The 15,901-nt window shown below is 51.8% G+C and overlaps 1 protein-coding gene across 2 annotated transcripts in view; it reads right to left on the bottom strand.

Moving 5' to 3' along the window:
- Positions 1-1,093: 1,093 nt before the first annotated feature.
- hivep1 (HIVEP zinc finger 1) overlaps positions 1,094-15,901 on the bottom strand; it is a 43,143-nt gene continuing 28,335 nt past the window's right edge. For both annotated transcript variants that reach the window (XM_030120310.1, XM_030120311.1), the window contains 7 exons: positions 14,325-14,378; positions 6,107-11,856; positions 5,888-6,021; positions 5,631-5,806; positions 4,517-4,618; positions 2,992-3,485; positions 1,094-2,652 (listed from right to left, as the gene is read on the bottom strand). In XM_030120310.1, the coding sequence (XP_029976170.1) occupies positions 1,651-2,652; positions 2,992-3,485; positions 4,517-4,618; positions 5,631-5,806; positions 5,888-6,021; positions 6,107-11,856; positions 14,325-14,378 (7,712 nt within the window). In that variant the 3' untranslated portion in view covers positions 1,094-1,650. The remainder of the gene's footprint in view (positions 2,653-2,991; positions 3,486-4,516; positions 4,619-5,630; positions 5,807-5,887; positions 6,022-6,106; positions 11,857-14,324; positions 14,379-15,901) is intronic.

Genomic DNA, 15,901 nt, shown 5'->3' with positions numbered 1-15,901 from the left:
GCTCTTTATTTTTGATTCGCAGGATTTTTATGGAGAGAAATTTAAGGAACATTATGAAAAAACCAGCGTGTCGTGTAGTAAACAGAGCGGCCTGCAGGGGGCGCTGCGGGCCGGGCTCCAGGTTCCTGTGAGGAGGATGGAGGAGCTCCTGACAGGGTGGAGCGTCATTCCTCCATCAGGTCTCCGCTCTTCTGCCAGCGAACAAGTCCAGACCGATGACCAGATGAAGGAAGGAAAGGTCAAAGGTCAGGTCTCAAAGAGAGCGACTCTCTCAGCAGCCGATGGAACGAAGTCAGACCGAAAAACGTGAAGCTGATTTAGTTAAAACGTCAGCTCTGATATTTAAAAACGAGTTTCCTGTTTCTTCAGTGAAACAGCAGCAGATCAGAAACGAGGTGATTTATTTTATCCATCATCTGATTTGTTGACTTTACGTTTGATTGTCCGTGACGTTCCTTCTGGAGTCTCGTGTGTCGAACTGGCTGCAGGTGAATCGATGATCAGCACAGTTATTAGGATCTCTGAAATCACAAGAAAACGTTAATCCACTGAAATTTGACTGTATTTTAGATTTATTCTACTTAAAACTAGATTATCCTAAGTTTGTTTTTTCACAACAGTGAAAGTTTAGTATCTATTAATATTTATAAAGCGTTTTGCTTTCAGAAGAAAACATTCAAACCAGACCTTTTTATTAATTAAGATTTTCTCTTAATCTGGTAAAGAAACGGTTTCATGATTTTTTTTTAATCTGCTTTTTTTTTTTGTGAATTTCCAAAAAATAACTTTGAAAAACAATTAGCTCAACTAAAATGATAATAAAAAAAAGGCTTAACGTTTTGATTTTTCTGTGAGAAAAACAAACCTTAAAGCAATCTAGAAACTTTTTATATTTGAGATGCAGTTAATTAGTAATTATTCCCAGACAAAAAAACAAAAAAGCAAAAATGAAGTAAAACGTGTTTAAACAAACGATAAATGATATAAACGTGAAATCAGCTGATAGTTTGACGGTTTTCTGAAACAAAGTGAGAATCTTCAACATGATTCTCAATGAAACACGTTTGATCCATAAAAGCTGAAGAAAGACGTCTGAAAGGTTTATAAACAAATGTTTACTGATACAGTTTGGAATATCGATACAGCGATGGAGAGCTACCATGATGCACTGACCTCTGACCTCTGGACTCTGAACCGTGACGGGCACCAGACGGAGTAGAATAAATAGCTGAACACAACATCTGTACACAGGAACGTTTCCCCGGAATCCACAGAGAAAAAAAAAAGTACATTTAGCAGAAACGACACCGAAACGTCCAGAACGTCGCCGCCGACGCGTTTTCCTCCCAGATAAACACAAAACCACGAGTATTTACAGGTTCCTCAACAAGAAACTCCATCAAGGCACGATTGTCTGTACAACATGTACAAAAGGAGCAGAGACTGACCGACCGATCAGCTGACCGGCTGATCAGCTGATCGGTCGGTCGCGGTGGGAATCGGGGTCGATGTGCTTTGAAAGGCGGTTCGTTGCTGAAACAAACCGCCGAAAAGTGTTTTCAGTCTTACAAAGTGACCAGAATTACAAAAGAGAAGAAGAAGAGCTCTGCACTGGGGGGTCGGGGGGGGACGGGGGGGGGGGTCGGGGGTTCAGGTGGCGATGACCAGTCTGTCTTCGTCGTCACTGGACGCCTCGTTGTCCTCGTCCTCCGCCTTGTGCCAGCCGGACGCTGCTGGGGCTCTGGCGGTTCTGGGGGGCGGCGCCGGCTCCCTGGCCCCCCCGGCCCCCCCGGCCGCCGGCCGGCTGGGACTGTCCGCCCGGCGCTGAGGGTCCGGGGACGGCCGCGGCGGCGGCGGGGGGGTTCTGTCTCTGCGCTCCGTCTCGGCGGTCGGAGCCGGCTCGGCTCCGGTGCTACCTGCCGGGCCGGGCTCGGGGGGGCCGGTGGCGCCGGGGGGCCCCGGGGGGGCCGGCTCGGGGCTGCCGGGCAGCGGACTGAGGGCGGACAGCGGGCTGAGCGAGGGGATGATGGCGGGCAGGGCGATGTTGACGATCTGCAGGCCCGGGACGTGCGCCGCCGCCGGCCCGGCGCCGCTCTGGGCCGGCGGGTTGGCGGCGAGGACCTGCAGGCCCAGCGTGGCGTTGAGCAGCTGCGTGGGGGCCAGGCCGGCGCCGGCCAGCCCCACCAGGCCCAGGGCCTCCAGGCCCACCGGCTGGACGGCCGGGGTCACCGGGCCCAGCGGGAAGCAGGGCAGCACGCCGCCCGGAGCCGGCTGGCCCCGCGGGCCGTCCGCCGCCGCCGGCGCGCCGGGCGCCGGCAGCGGGCCGCCGTTCCGGTGAATGACGCTCACCGCCGGGATGGTGAGCTGCACCGGGCCCGCCTGGATCGGCACGAAGGTGGAGTAGGCGGCCAGGCCGGCCGGGACCAGCTGGATGCCGCCCACCGGCACCATGCCGTACGACGAGCGCGGCGGCTGCTGCGAGTGCAGCGGCAGGTGGCTGAACAGGTGGGTGGGGGCCCCGGGACCCGGACCCGGCGTCTGGAGGCCGCCCGGCGGGGGGAACAGGGGGGCCACCGGAGGGAAGGAGGCCGTCTGGGTGCCGCGGTCCACCGGAACGCCGGACTCGGCGCTCACTGCAGGTCCAGACGAGTCCTGAAAAGAGACAGAGCCTTAACCCTCCTGCCAGGCCAGGCGTCGCCATGGTGACGGACGGTTCTCAATCCTCAGGATGCATCGTTCTGACGTCCACCGACACACTGCCAGGTGTTCATCAGTGATGCCGCTCAGACGCAACAGATGCATCCTCTGGATTGAGAAGCACAGGTTGTTAGTTTGAGTCCGTGGAAGTTGAACTATTCACCTTGTGGACCGAGCGGACAGCAGCCGGGCGGAGGAGCCTCGCATGCAGGGGTGAAAGTGAGTGAATGGAGGGGGGAGGGGGGCAGACATGGACGGGTGCAGAGACACACAGCGGGGGGACGCGGGTCTCACCTGGCCCGGCTTGGAGCCCTTGCTCGGCGCGGGGGGGCTAGGGGGGACGTCGAAGTCGGGGTAATCGATGGACATCTGCCGGCACGGAGACACCGGGCTCATCATGTGGACGGACTCCGTGTCCGAGGCGCACGAGTCGGACGTGGCGGCGGCGGGGGGAGGGGAGGCGGGGAAGGACGCCGAGATGGAGATCTGCTTGCTGAGGGAGACGGGGCTCATCATGGGGACGGACTCGGAGAAGGAGGCGAGGGGTTCGGGGGGCGGGGCCTGGGACGGGGACAGGGACATCTGGGCCAGCAGGGCGCTGGGCGGGACCTCGGCCTCCCGGCAGGGGGCGTGCTGCGGACTGGCCGACACCGACGGGTTGGTGGACAGTCCGGACTCCGCCTGGCTGTCCTCTTCCTCCTCCTCGTCGTTCTCCTCGTCGTCGGGACCGTCCGAGTCGTCCCCGTCCGAGTCCTGACGGTCGGCGCTGCTCACATGACTGCGATCTCCTGTGAGGGACAAACGTGTCTCAGGTCATGGGGGGCATTAGCTTCCATTAGCGGCCATGCTAATGTCAACTTATCATTGTCTCTAAAATTAGCTTTCATTAGCAGTGATGCTTACGTTAATGTGTTGTTGCTAATAATGCTACCTTTCATTAGCGATGATCCTCAGACATATTGCTGCTAACACTGCAACGTTAGCATTCTATGGTTAGCATATCATTGTTGCTAACATAACGTCACCTTTCATCGATGACTATGCTAAGCTAATCAACGCTAATGCTAACCTATTTTTGGACGTTTTGCCAGTAAAATATTTAAAAAACGGTATTTTTTTGTGTGCTGTCATGCTAGCTCCGTGTGTTTGCTCAGTCTGTTAAATTTGGTGAAAAAGCGCTTTGTGTTAGTGTATCGTAGCCTCCGGCTGTTTGACGTCTTGCAGGTCTGTTCTGTCACCCGGCACGCTGGTTGCCATGGAGACAGAGATGTTTCCTTGCATCGGTACGCCCACTGACACAGGGCGACATGGCTAGCTGATGCTAATCAGCATTAGAGGAGACGAAAATGATGCTGTTAACATTCACCTTTTGGTGTTTTGGAGCAAAGTTGTCATTGTTGATTTAAAAAAGTGAAGATATCAGCTGTAAAGTTTTGGTGTTTTTATAGTAACGTACTGGATTCGACCTTCACAACAAAGTAGAAATTAAATGAATGAGCTCCGTCACAGAGGAGGAAAACAAACACGCTCTCAGAGACCATCCAATGCTCTCAGGCAGCTTCTCTCTTTCTTTTTTTTTTCTAAAATTAGACGCAGCAATTTCCTCTTTCTAAACGCATGCCGCCCACACGCGCTTTGAGTTAACAGAGCAAGAAGCTGCATTTACAATTTGTAATTAGTCCACGGTGAAGCTATTGATCAAGGCGACAGAGAGCGGCCATGTTTTCCGTCTCCCACTAAAAACAGATCTATTAAAAGAAGGTCTGTCTCGTCTGAAGCCGGAGAGCGAGGAGCGATGGGGCGGCGGTGAGCCTCGTACCCGAGTCCTCGGCGTCCTGGTCCTCGATCAGACCCTCGGGCACTCCCATCTCCAGGCACTTCTTGCTGTGGGCCTTGGACTTCATGTGCTTGGTCAGGTTCCCTGCAGCGGAGGAGAGAGGAGTCAGCCGGGCCTTCTGGGTGGGCAGAGCGGCAACAATAGCGCAGAGCGACTTTATGTAAGAGCGTGCAATCTTTGGGCAGGGTGAGTAACTGATGAGGACGTTCTGAAATGAACGTGGGCCGAGAACTGTTCCGCAGCGTCGCGTGGGAAGAACGGTTCCTTCAAGAACGGTGAATCATCGTCTTTTAAAAGACGCTGCGGGAACGTCTTTCATCTCGTCCTGGAGAGGGAATCTTTCGCTTCGATCAAACAACAACTGACGTCTTCATTTACATTTTCAATTTCACCTTCTTTCTGTTCGTTTTGAAGGATTTTCAAAAATTCACTAAAAGCAGACACTCCAGAGAATCCCCTGCATCAAACATCTAGAAAACCGCCTTTATCGGACACTTTCTGGTCTACAACGATAAGGAAAATGCAGCTGTGGTTTGTCTCTTAACTGGAAGGTTGCAGGTTCAATTCCTCATCTGTCCATATGATGCTGAATTTTTCATTTTCATGACTTATATAATAAATAGGGAATAAATAGAACAGCAAAAAGTCTGAAAAGTTTCTCAGTTTGATTTTTCAACATGGTAAAGTTCCACTTTTCCAGTGTAACAGAACGATGTGATTTGAGCTCAGCTTCACACAGTAAGCTAACAAATAACCTCTGATCGGGAGTCTGTTGACAAGGCAACGACTTTCAGTCAAAACACAAGACTCTGGTTATGTTTGGGTGTTCGGTTACACAATCAAGGTGCTCGGAGTCACTGGAAAAAAAAAAAACTTTTTTGAGAATGGCTTCCATGGTGGCACATTTCGAAAATGCACCGTAGTGTAAACAGGTGAAAACAACATTTTCAAGTCCATGGCAGGAACTGTTTTCAAAAAGCTGTGTGTCAGTGGCTCCGAGCAGCGGAACCCAACAACCCTACGGATGTTCTCCATTGTCATTGAAAACGCTGTGTAAAACCAGGCCTTAGCTCTAATGACACAGGCGACCTCTGACCTTTGGTCTTGAAGGAGAAGTTGCAGTGGACGCAGTGGTACGGCCGGACGTCGGAGTGCGTGCGGATGTGTTTGCGCAGCATGCTGGGCTTCTTGCAGCGGATGCCACACTCCTCGCAGATGTATTTACCCCGTCCACGCCCGCGCACGTACACGTAGTCCTCGTTGGACTTGTACCTGTGGGTTTAGGACACGGATAAGAAGAGGAAAGCAAGGCGAGCGCGCCATAAAACTGATGGTTCACGTTTAGGGTCGTACCCGCCATCAAATATCTTCACCCTCCTCGGTTCCGTGGCAGAAGCCACGTCCTTGTCCGAGTCGTTGCTCGCTAGATTTTCTGCTGGTGTTTTACTGGGTTTTTCCACTGGTGCAGACTTCTGGGTAATTGGCAGCTGCGGGAGGAAGATGGATCTGAAGTTACTGATCTGAACAAAGCAAAAACACAACACGAGGCTTCGACAGGGAGTTAGGTCTTACCCTGGCCATCACATCTTTCAGCTTGCCCGAGTAGGACAAGATGTCGGCTTTCCCCCCGGTCTTTATGGCTGAGGTGTAGTGGATCTTCTTGGAGCTCTGTTTGGAGTCAAACAGAGACATGACCACTTTGGTGGGCAGTCCCAGCGGGTTCGGGTTGTTGGGGCTGACCGTCCAGGTACTGTACGCAGACGTCTTCAGGTCAGTCTGTGGAGAATGAAGAGGCTTCCTCTTCATCAGGAAGCACCATGTGAAAGTGGTGGCGGTCTTCAGGCTGGGGAAGGACAGGCGGTGGCTGTCTTTGGTGTTCACCACAGACACAGACGTGGTCAGCTTCACCTGGCCACCATGGAAACTGGAGGGTCGGATTGGGGATTTGGATGGGGTCCACCTCTGCTCCTCAGCTTTCTCCTGAGGCTTCAGAGTGTTGTTGGCTGGCAGCGATGAGCCGTGGCTTCCGGGCGCAGTATTGAGGACAGAGACCGGCTCCTCATGGATGACCGTGGTCGTGTCTTTGTTCAGCCCAACAGCATCAGGTGACATGGGTTTAACGTCATCTGTGGCCTCAGAGTCCTTCTCGCCATCAGATTTGACATCGGGCAGAGGTGGGGCCTCAGTTTCTATTGGACTGTCCGCCGGCTCGGTCGTGCAGACCTGCCTCACAAGCATCAGCTTCCGTTGTCTGGTCACCTCGGATATCTTTGAGTTCAGATAGTTGACGGAGCGGCCGTCGGTCAGGCAGGCCACGCCGTGCTCATCCTTGGCTCTTTTCTGGTGCTTCTCCATGTAAATGTCCAAACTGTTGGCAGGAGACAACATCCGCTTACTGGAAGCAGTGGGCTCCTGCTGTGGACACAGCGTCACTGAGGCCAGTTTTTGTGTGCAGTGTAAAGACCCGAGAAAAGACGCTTGTTCTGAGGGGTGATTATTAGTGCTTCCAGTCTGAGTCAAGTCCTTCTTGGCGGGTTGCACGGCGTGTGTGTCGCTTTCGATACTCTGACTGGATGGCAGGCTGTTTTTGTTGGACATAGAGGACGCAGGCTGCATCTGCTCGTGAGTTATCAGGATTTGTGGCAGTGGCGTTGGACTTGCTTGGGTCCGATCAAATGGGTCCCTTTGCTGGTCACCAGACAAAACAACAGTCTGTGTCTTAACGTCCGAGGCCTGTTGAGTGGGCTGAGCAACGTACACATTCTGGATTACCTCTGATGATTTTGACACGCTCAAAATCGTATTGGCAATAGGTATTGTTAAAACTGGCAAGGCGATCTGAGTCCCCTGTGTGCTGGAGAAGGAAAATGTTTGGCTAGCTCTCAGAGCGGGACACTGCAGTTGGTATTTGGGCACAAAACATTTCTTCTCTTCAGAATCAGTTGGTTTGTTTTGGACATTATCGCGACAAACTAAGATCTGACTGAGCGGTTGTTGAATCTTTTGGCAGATTTGAACCCTTGATGTCTGATGCCAAGGGTGTGGAAGGCCATGAACCTGAGGTTGTTGAGTTGGGCTACCCAAATTAATGCTTTGTACCATTTGTTCGTTCTTTTGCAATGGTTGCTCTCCAGTGTGCAGGACGAAAGGCTGAGCGACGGTACGTCTGTTGGCAATGTGAATCTGCTGAGATCTGTTCTGAGGAAACAAGCTCACGTTTGTGCTCAGAGGTTTGTCTAGAGGTACCACAGCTTTCCGGACAGGCTGCTGACTCTCTGGGCCAATCTTCAAAGACATCTGTCGAACCAAAGGCCCCCGTCTCCTTTCAATTAGTGGCACCTGAGGACCTTGGAGGGGTTGTCCACTTTTTGGCTGACCAACAGGTGACAGAGATCGGCTGGGTGACACATTGCCACAGTCGAAGGACTTGCTGCGATACTCGCACGAAATCTCGACCGAGGGTTGGGTGCAAGTGATCTGTTCAGATGCGGCACGTCTCATCATGCCAGGCACGCCGAGGGTGTTAAAGGCTGCTGGCTGACACTGAGACTCGGGAACGCTGTTAACACATTCCGCTCTAGAGGGACTTTCCGACCGGGATGGTTCGTCTCTTTCAAAGGAGGCCGAGATGCTGGAACAGCGAGACAGGCTACTATCCCTACTGAGGCTTCGCGAGAGGCTGGACTCAAAGCTGGATTCTCCTGAAGAGTGGTCCATTTGAGCCAGGCGGATTCTCTTCTTTTTAGGGGGCAGCTTCTCTGCTGGTAACTTGGACAAACTTTCGCTCCTCTGAGGCCAGTTGAACTGATCGGCAGGCTTGTCTGCGACCTCTGAAGTTTGTGTTTCGTGCTCTCTGTCAGAATCCTCCGTCACCAAAATCTCAGGAACTTGGATGTTGTTCTGACGGACGAGACGAGACTGATGAACGGGAGTGCAGTTTGCACCGACCACTGCCACTGTACTGTCACTGCCCTGCTCCTTCCTTGGCGGCCCATAGTCGGCAGTCTTGGGCTTGGATCTTGTTTCCAGATAGTTGTCAGCTGAGACTGCTGGAACATCTGTTTTGGGTTTGTTCAGGGAATCCTTCTCAATGTTGTCAACAGGAGAGACCCTGTCCAGAGACTCGGTTTCAAAGGAATTTGGTCTGCTAAGAGAGTTTGTGTGTCTGATGACGGACGTACCGCTGCCTTGCCGTTGCAACTCTCCTTTATTTGAGGTGCTGATCTGGGTCTCTCGTATTGGCGACAGTCTGGAATCTGAAGCATTAATACCTCTTGCTACTGCAAGCTGAATTTGAGGTAGCTTTGACTGGTTGTTTTTGGGCTGTACATCCACTAGCAGAGCGTGCTGGGAAAACGTCCTATTTGGCAGACCTGCTGGTAGATCAAAACTAACAGAACAAGGTGGAATGATGTCAGTTGGAGATTGATCGTCCTCATCACCAACACTTTTCTTTTTCCTTCTCTTCCTGATTGACGTCTGATGGTCGTGAACGGTCGAACCTGGGGTCGATCTCGCAACAAACGTCTGCTGTACATTGACATGAAAAACATCTTGATCTGTCTCTTTAGTGGGCATGGGCTTGTTTTTGGGACCGTGAAGCTCAGAGCAATAAAACTTCTTGTGTGTTTCAAAATTCTCTAACTTTCTGTACCGGTTGCGGCAGGTTTCACATTCGTACATTGTGCCTTTGTTCTGCTGGGGCTTCCTGTTTCTGTCCTGACCGTGCTCGAAGGATCTGCTTCTCTGCATCAGTTCTGCTGAGCTGCTTGGACCGTGGTAACCTTCATCCATGGAGCGAACTGTCGGGAGGCTGTGCCCCTCACCAGAGGAAAAGTCCTCCACTGCTGCTTGTCTGACTAAAGTTCGTGAATGAATCGCAGGGTTTGGCGTTGATGGGGCTGAGGAAAACACGTCGTCGTTCAATGAACTGATTTTTTCATCAAACGACTGACAAATTCGGTACGGGAGGGGGGCAACATTAAGTGGAAGAGCTGAGTGCCCCGGTGTCGTAGGCATAGAATTACTCCGGGTTATTGGCAAACAATCCATGGGTGGGTATTGAGGGGGTACAGAGAGAAGTAACACTGGCTTTGATTTATCTGTGGGAGTGAAAGGGGACTTGGGGATATCTGAACTGGAGCTGGACCTTCTCCCCATTGGCTTCAGGTCAAACTGAAAAGAGTCTTTAAAAATGTAGGATTTTGGGGAATCTATGCTACCTTTCCTTGAGAGAGACGTTCTCCTGGGCTTCACACTGTCCAACTGCTTGTTGTCCACGACCGCCTCGTTATCAGATATCAGTTTTGAAATTCGTTCTTCCAGCGATCGCGCACTGGCTTCTAGCGGCGGACGCATCCGTCCCTCTGTGGCCCGTGACCGTTGATCGGTGGCAACATGCATGACTGTGGCGACCACCGGAGGGATGCTGGGAAGAGCATTCTTCACAACTTCGACGTCTACTGGCGGAGTTATCTTGACAAAGGGGCTCGGTGGACTCATGGCCTGATCGGCACTTTCGGACCGTGAGAAGTAGCCAGAGTCTGTGCTTCCCAAACTGCGAGGACTGAGCAGACATTTGGGCTGCTGCTGCTGAGAGAAGTCCGTCGCCTGCTGCCGCTGAAGCTGAGCGTGTCCGCTCAACAGAGGAGACTTGCAGTGGTGGTCCTCATCCTCGCTCACAGTGTCCAGGGAGGGGTGTGTGCCGTCCACCTCCTTCAGAGACGACAGGACCGTCATGCTGGACCTCAGGTTCGCCGTCTGGAACTCTCTCTGCCGTTGCGCGGCGGCTTGTTCGGGTGCAGCTCCGGTAACTCTCGGGCTATCCGCCCTGAGAGGGGAGACGTTGACTGGATACACGACGACCTTTGGAAGGGCAGCCGTCACTTTAGGCTCATGAGCTTTCTGACCCGAAGGCGGTTTGACCGAGTCAAACACACCCGATAGGTCTGCCTCCATGTGGCCCGCCTGGGCCGTACCTGCGCTCTGTAAACTACTTTCAGACAAAGCCGCCACGCTGCTCTGAGATGAGTCGGGGTCCAGGTCCGCAGTGCTCCCATCCTCGTCGCTCTCTCCGCTGTCTTCGCCTTCGGAGTGTGTTCCCAGGTTTTTGTCAGATTCTTGAGACAGCGATCCGCCTCCAGATTCAGAGCGTGCGATGAGCCCCAGTTTTATAGCGTGAGCGTGGGACTTCTTGTGCTTGTATAAGTTACTCTTGGTTTTAAATGAGAAACCACAAGTAACGCAGGGATATGGTCTTTCTCCTGTGTGAGACCTGATGTGTTTCAGCAGCACGCTGGGTTTTGCACATGCTCGGTTGCAGTATTCACAAACGTACTTTCCTGGCTTCTTAGGCTTTTGGTCCTTGGAGAGTTGCTCAGCACCAAAGTTCATCACGGTGGTCATCTGAACCTGATTGGTTCCCGGTGTGACCGGGACCTGGACTGTGCTGGGAACGCTGGCCGAGAGGGACTGGCACGTGTGCACGACCGGCGGTTGGCTTTGCGGCAGCGTGTTGGAGCCTGAGGGAACGGGTGCGTGCGTGATCGCGGAGGGTCCGGCGTTAAAGTTCATGTGTACGCTCGGCTTTTCTGGATTGGAAGCGAGGGGCACGAAGTGCGGCGCGGCGAGCGGAACGGCCCCCTGCGGGGACGCCTGCGCGGCGTCCTGCAGCGGCGCCGCGATGCCAATGAAGTTGCCTTGCTTGTCGATGTAGTAGGTCTGCATGTGGGGGGGCTGGGCCTGCAGGCTGACGTTGACGGCCGGCATCGCCGTCACTTCCCCGCCGGGCTGAGGCTGCAGGGCGACGGCCGGCTGAGCGGCGCTCGTGGCCAGCGAGGAGCTCCTCCTCTCGGCCAGGGTGCTGAAGTCAGGCTCCATGGCCTTGAGGAGAACATCCAGCGGAGCGCTGCTGTGGTAGGGGTCCCCCTCCGAGCGCCTCTCTTTGGGCTCGGCTGCTTCAGAAGGAGCCGACGAGCCCCGCTCAGCATCGGAGGGTTGGACGGACGGGGACGGACGAGGAGACGAGTCCTCCTGCTTCAGCCTCTCAGCTTCAGGGGGGAAGGGGTCCTTCTCAGGAGCTGCCGGAGCTGCCTCTCCATGCTGCTGCTCGCTCGCCCCACCGGGGGGATGGCGAGAGGGACTGTTGGAGGACGAGGAGCAGGACGGCGGCGGTTCCTTGGACGGCCGTCCCGGTGTTTTCAGCTGCAGCGGCTTCTTCACCGGAGATTTGGGGATCTTCTTTAGCTGATTCTCCGCGACAACCTTTTTCCTCTTCAGGCCTTTTATGTTGTCCGCATTTCTCCGGCTGCTCTCAGAAATCCCTGCAGAGCGACGGAGAGACAAAACCATGAGAGGCAGAAACGTTTAGACGAAACAATCATTTGTTAAAAACTAAAACCACCATAAAGGCAAAGCATGGACCCCGACTGGAATATTAACTTTTTAAAAATATGAATGAATTACTGTTTTATCTACATTTGTTTATAAATATACAATTAATTGTTCCAGAAAAGTGCAGTGAAATTCCTTTTTTTTTCATGTTGGTGAAGTTAATTAGCCCAAAATCCTCATATTGACAAATATAAATGTGAATTTTAAGGAATAACTTTTACTTGGAATTGGGGAAAACGTCAGCAGAGTTGTGGAACTTTCTTTTTTTTCTCCTGAGCCTCCATTCGTCACCTTTCAGTGACACTATGGGGCATTGAACTATTTGAAAGATAGCTGGATTTTCAGGCTCCTGTTCAAAAATTAAATACTCTGAAATTTAATTGAACGCGTTCTAATAAAAATTGAGTCTATTTTTTATAAGACGTTTGTGTAGCATAAAATGTCAAAGTGCTAGAGACCAGACTGTGGTGAACAAAATGACACTATAAGTTTCTGTATTTGGTAAAAATTAGCAATGAGAGGATTCTGATTCCACTATCAGAATCAGGACGGACACGGCATGACGTTTTCTTATTCACAGTTCGGAAGTCAGGGCTCACGCACCAGTCATGCTACATGCTAACGAGTTCCAGGGCTCACAGTCCAGGAGGATAAAAGCCTCCCGGACTTTAAGTACTGATATCATTAAGTACTGCTCCGTTTCAGCGTGGAGCTAATGGTTAGTACCTATACTTTAAAAAGCGGCCTTGGTGCATCCCGAGTAGAGAAACACTGATATGTTCTTGCAGCCGAGGTTTCCCTGTTGATTTTGGTGAACAACGTCGCTACACTGTCACATGATTCGTGCCTCGTTTCAAGCTGTTTGTCAGAACTTTCCCCCTTGTTCAAGAAACTGAATAAATATTTGTGTTGTAGGAAGAAACCGCCAGATTCTTTCACTTTTATTTAGCTTTTCTCCAGCAGGATATCTTTTAGGACTTTTGTTGAAGTTCCAGTGTTTGGAAACATCTCCCTCACTGTTTATTGATCGCATTGTGAGCAATATCATGGAGGCCCACACTTCCTTACATAAGTAAACAGTCATTTCTTCCAATTCTTCTTTTTTCTCCCTTGATAATCAGTATATTTAACACCCGAACGGACCGCACTGCAGGATGGCAGCGGCGTTCTGGAACCGCCACCGCCGCGCCCAGATCGCCGAGTCCCGTAATCCTGCAGCCGTGATTCAGCCGCTTTCTGAGGACAGGTTGCGTAAGACGAGCGGCGGCCCGTCACACTTTCCTGGCCCGCGCGGGGATTTCCCAGGGTGAGGTCAGGCTCCTCCAAATCCACGGCATAATTAGAGCGAGGAACGCCTCGTCTTTACAGGAGCTAATCCGCTCTGGACTCCAACATGCAAACACAGCCCAGCAGCTCCGGGAGGCCATTCCTCAAACGGACTGAGGCCGATTTTAAAACAATACACAACGAGACGAGTCACAGCACACATCCATGAGGACCCGTCACGGAGTCGAGATCCCAAAACCTGAGACCGGGTCAAGACCAAGACTTTGAGGAGCTGAGAACAAGACAAGACCAAGACTTTAAGGAACTAAGACATAGAACAGAGCAAGACCAGACAAAGACTATACGGACGTAAAATCGAGCCAAGATCAAAACTTTAAGGAAGTAAGACTGAGACAAGACCAGGACCAGGACCAGGACCAGGACTGGGACTGAGACTGCCCTGGAACAGAGAGCAGCGGCTCACTGCCTCCATGCAGGAACTCCACATCAGACTGTTTGCTTCAGAAAAAAACCGCAGAAGAAAAACGTTAAACGCTCATAAAGCCTGAATTGAACTGCTTTTATTCTGAAGTGAAGGATTTTAATTTGAAAAGGCCGTTTGACTTCCTGTGCTGCAGAATTACGACTGCTGGAGTGTCTGAAACAGAGCGAAGCTGACTTAATGAACTTGAGTAATAGTTTACTTAAAACAGCTCCTGAAACTACAAACCAGCCGACAGCTACAACTGTAAAGAGTCACAAAGTTAATGTCAGTTCAAAATATGTGAAAATGTTCACATTTAAAAACAATATTCATGAAATTATAAGCCCTTGCAGTTAGATGATACTTTTAGAAGTCGCTCGGTCGATTATATAATGTAAAGTCAACATTTTTGTGAGTAAATATTCTTTTTTTTTTCCATTTAGAAATTCTTAATTACGACTTTTAAAAACAGAAGTGACGGGGGACAGAAAAGGGCGGGGCTGCAGGGAAACGGCGTCCAGAACAAGTTTTTAACAGAAATTAGACGCTGAGTGTTTTGCTTGATGGAATAAGGAAATTAAATCTGCAGGAAAAGCAGAAATGATGAGAATAAAAATCAGTAGATTAGAGGAGTGGAGGATTTCTTACCTTTCTGGGAGCCTTTAGGGTCTTTCAGCTCCTTCTGCGCCTCCTCGATTTTATCTGGGAACACAGAGAGAGAGAGAGCAGCGTGAAGAGGGAACGCTGAACTGGGAACGCTGGGAATGCTGGGAACTGGGAACCGGGAATGCTGGGAAATGGGGAGTGCAGGGTTTCTAATGACAGCTGGAAAGTTTCCCACCCAACATGAAAACATGACGGTTCAAACAACGAAGAACAAGCATTGTTCCAGTTTCATTAAGGAAATCACACACACACACACACACACACACACACACACACACACAGATGTGCAGTATTAAATGAGTGTGTTTCTCCGTATGTTTGTGGTTTTTCTTTCTCTCTTGCCGAGTGTTTTCTGAGCTGTTGGACTGTAAACATCAGATTCTGACCAGGAGAAGAAACCAGCGCCTGACGGAGGAGAAGACGCTCCTCCGCTCCGCCATCCAGCAGGCAGCGCCGGGAAGACTGGAGGAGGTCACTGGATTATGTCATCCTGTGTGTGTGTGTGTGTGTGTGTGTGTGTGTGTCACTTCAGTCACACCCTTCTCTCTCTCTCTCTTCTTCATCCCAGGCACACGCCACAGATTACATAATGCGTCCCCACCCCTGCGCGCCGTGCAGCAAAACAAAGGCGCCCTGCCAGCAGAAACACAGCAACCAGGCAGAGTGTGTGTGTGTGTGTGTGTGTGTGTGTGTGTGTGTCAGGGGTATTCAGAGACTAATCGTCGTGGCATCCCTCTGAAGGATCGCCGTGTGTTTGTGTTGACGGAGGCAGAGCAGTGTTCGATTCCCGGAGCTCCCTGCAGGCTGCCTTCGCCACACACACACACACACACACACACACACACACACACACACACACACACACACACACACACACACACACACACACACACACACACACACACACACAGGCAGAGTTTCGAGGGTGTGTTTATAACACAGCGTAGCTTGAAGCCACTGAAAACGCTCCGTCTCCATGGCGACGGGGGAACTCGGCTCCTCTGCTCCTGCGTGTTCGTTAAAACTCAGTGAAGTAAAGTCCGGTTTACTTCAGGGAGTTTCACTCCGGTTTACTCAGGTTTACTCCCCAGAGCAGAACCGGGAACGTGAGCGCCGAGCTTCAGAACCACAGCGAAGCCTCGCCTCCAGCCAGACTGTTCAGACAGCGGTTTGAATCCCAGCAGCAGCCTGAGAGGGCGGAGCCTGAGAGGGCGGAGCCCCAGAGGGCGGAGCTTCCTCACCGGCTGTCAATCTTTAACCGTCCGGCAAACCGAACCGGACGAGAGCCGCAGCTCAGCTGCTCCCAGGACTCTGACCAACACACTGCTGCAGCGCTGCTGACTGCACATCCTCCCTCCACTCCATCACTCCATCACTACCTCCACCCTCCACTCCATCACTCCATCACTACCTCCTCCCTTCACTCCATCACTACCTCCTCCCTTCACTCCATCACTACCTCCTCCCTTCACTCCATCACTACCTCCTCCCTTCACTCCATCACTCCATCACTACCTCCTCCCTTCACTCCATCACTCCATCACTACCTCCTCCCTTCA

The sequence above is a fragment of the Salarias fasciatus genome, chromosome 22 (assembly GCF_902148845.1).
Source record: "Salarias fasciatus chromosome 22, fSalaFa1.1, whole genome shotgun sequence".
Taxonomy (NCBI): Eukaryota; Metazoa; Chordata; class Actinopteri; order Blenniiformes; family Blenniidae; genus Salarias; species Salarias fasciatus.
This window is presented reverse-complemented; position numbering and strand designations above follow the sequence as displayed.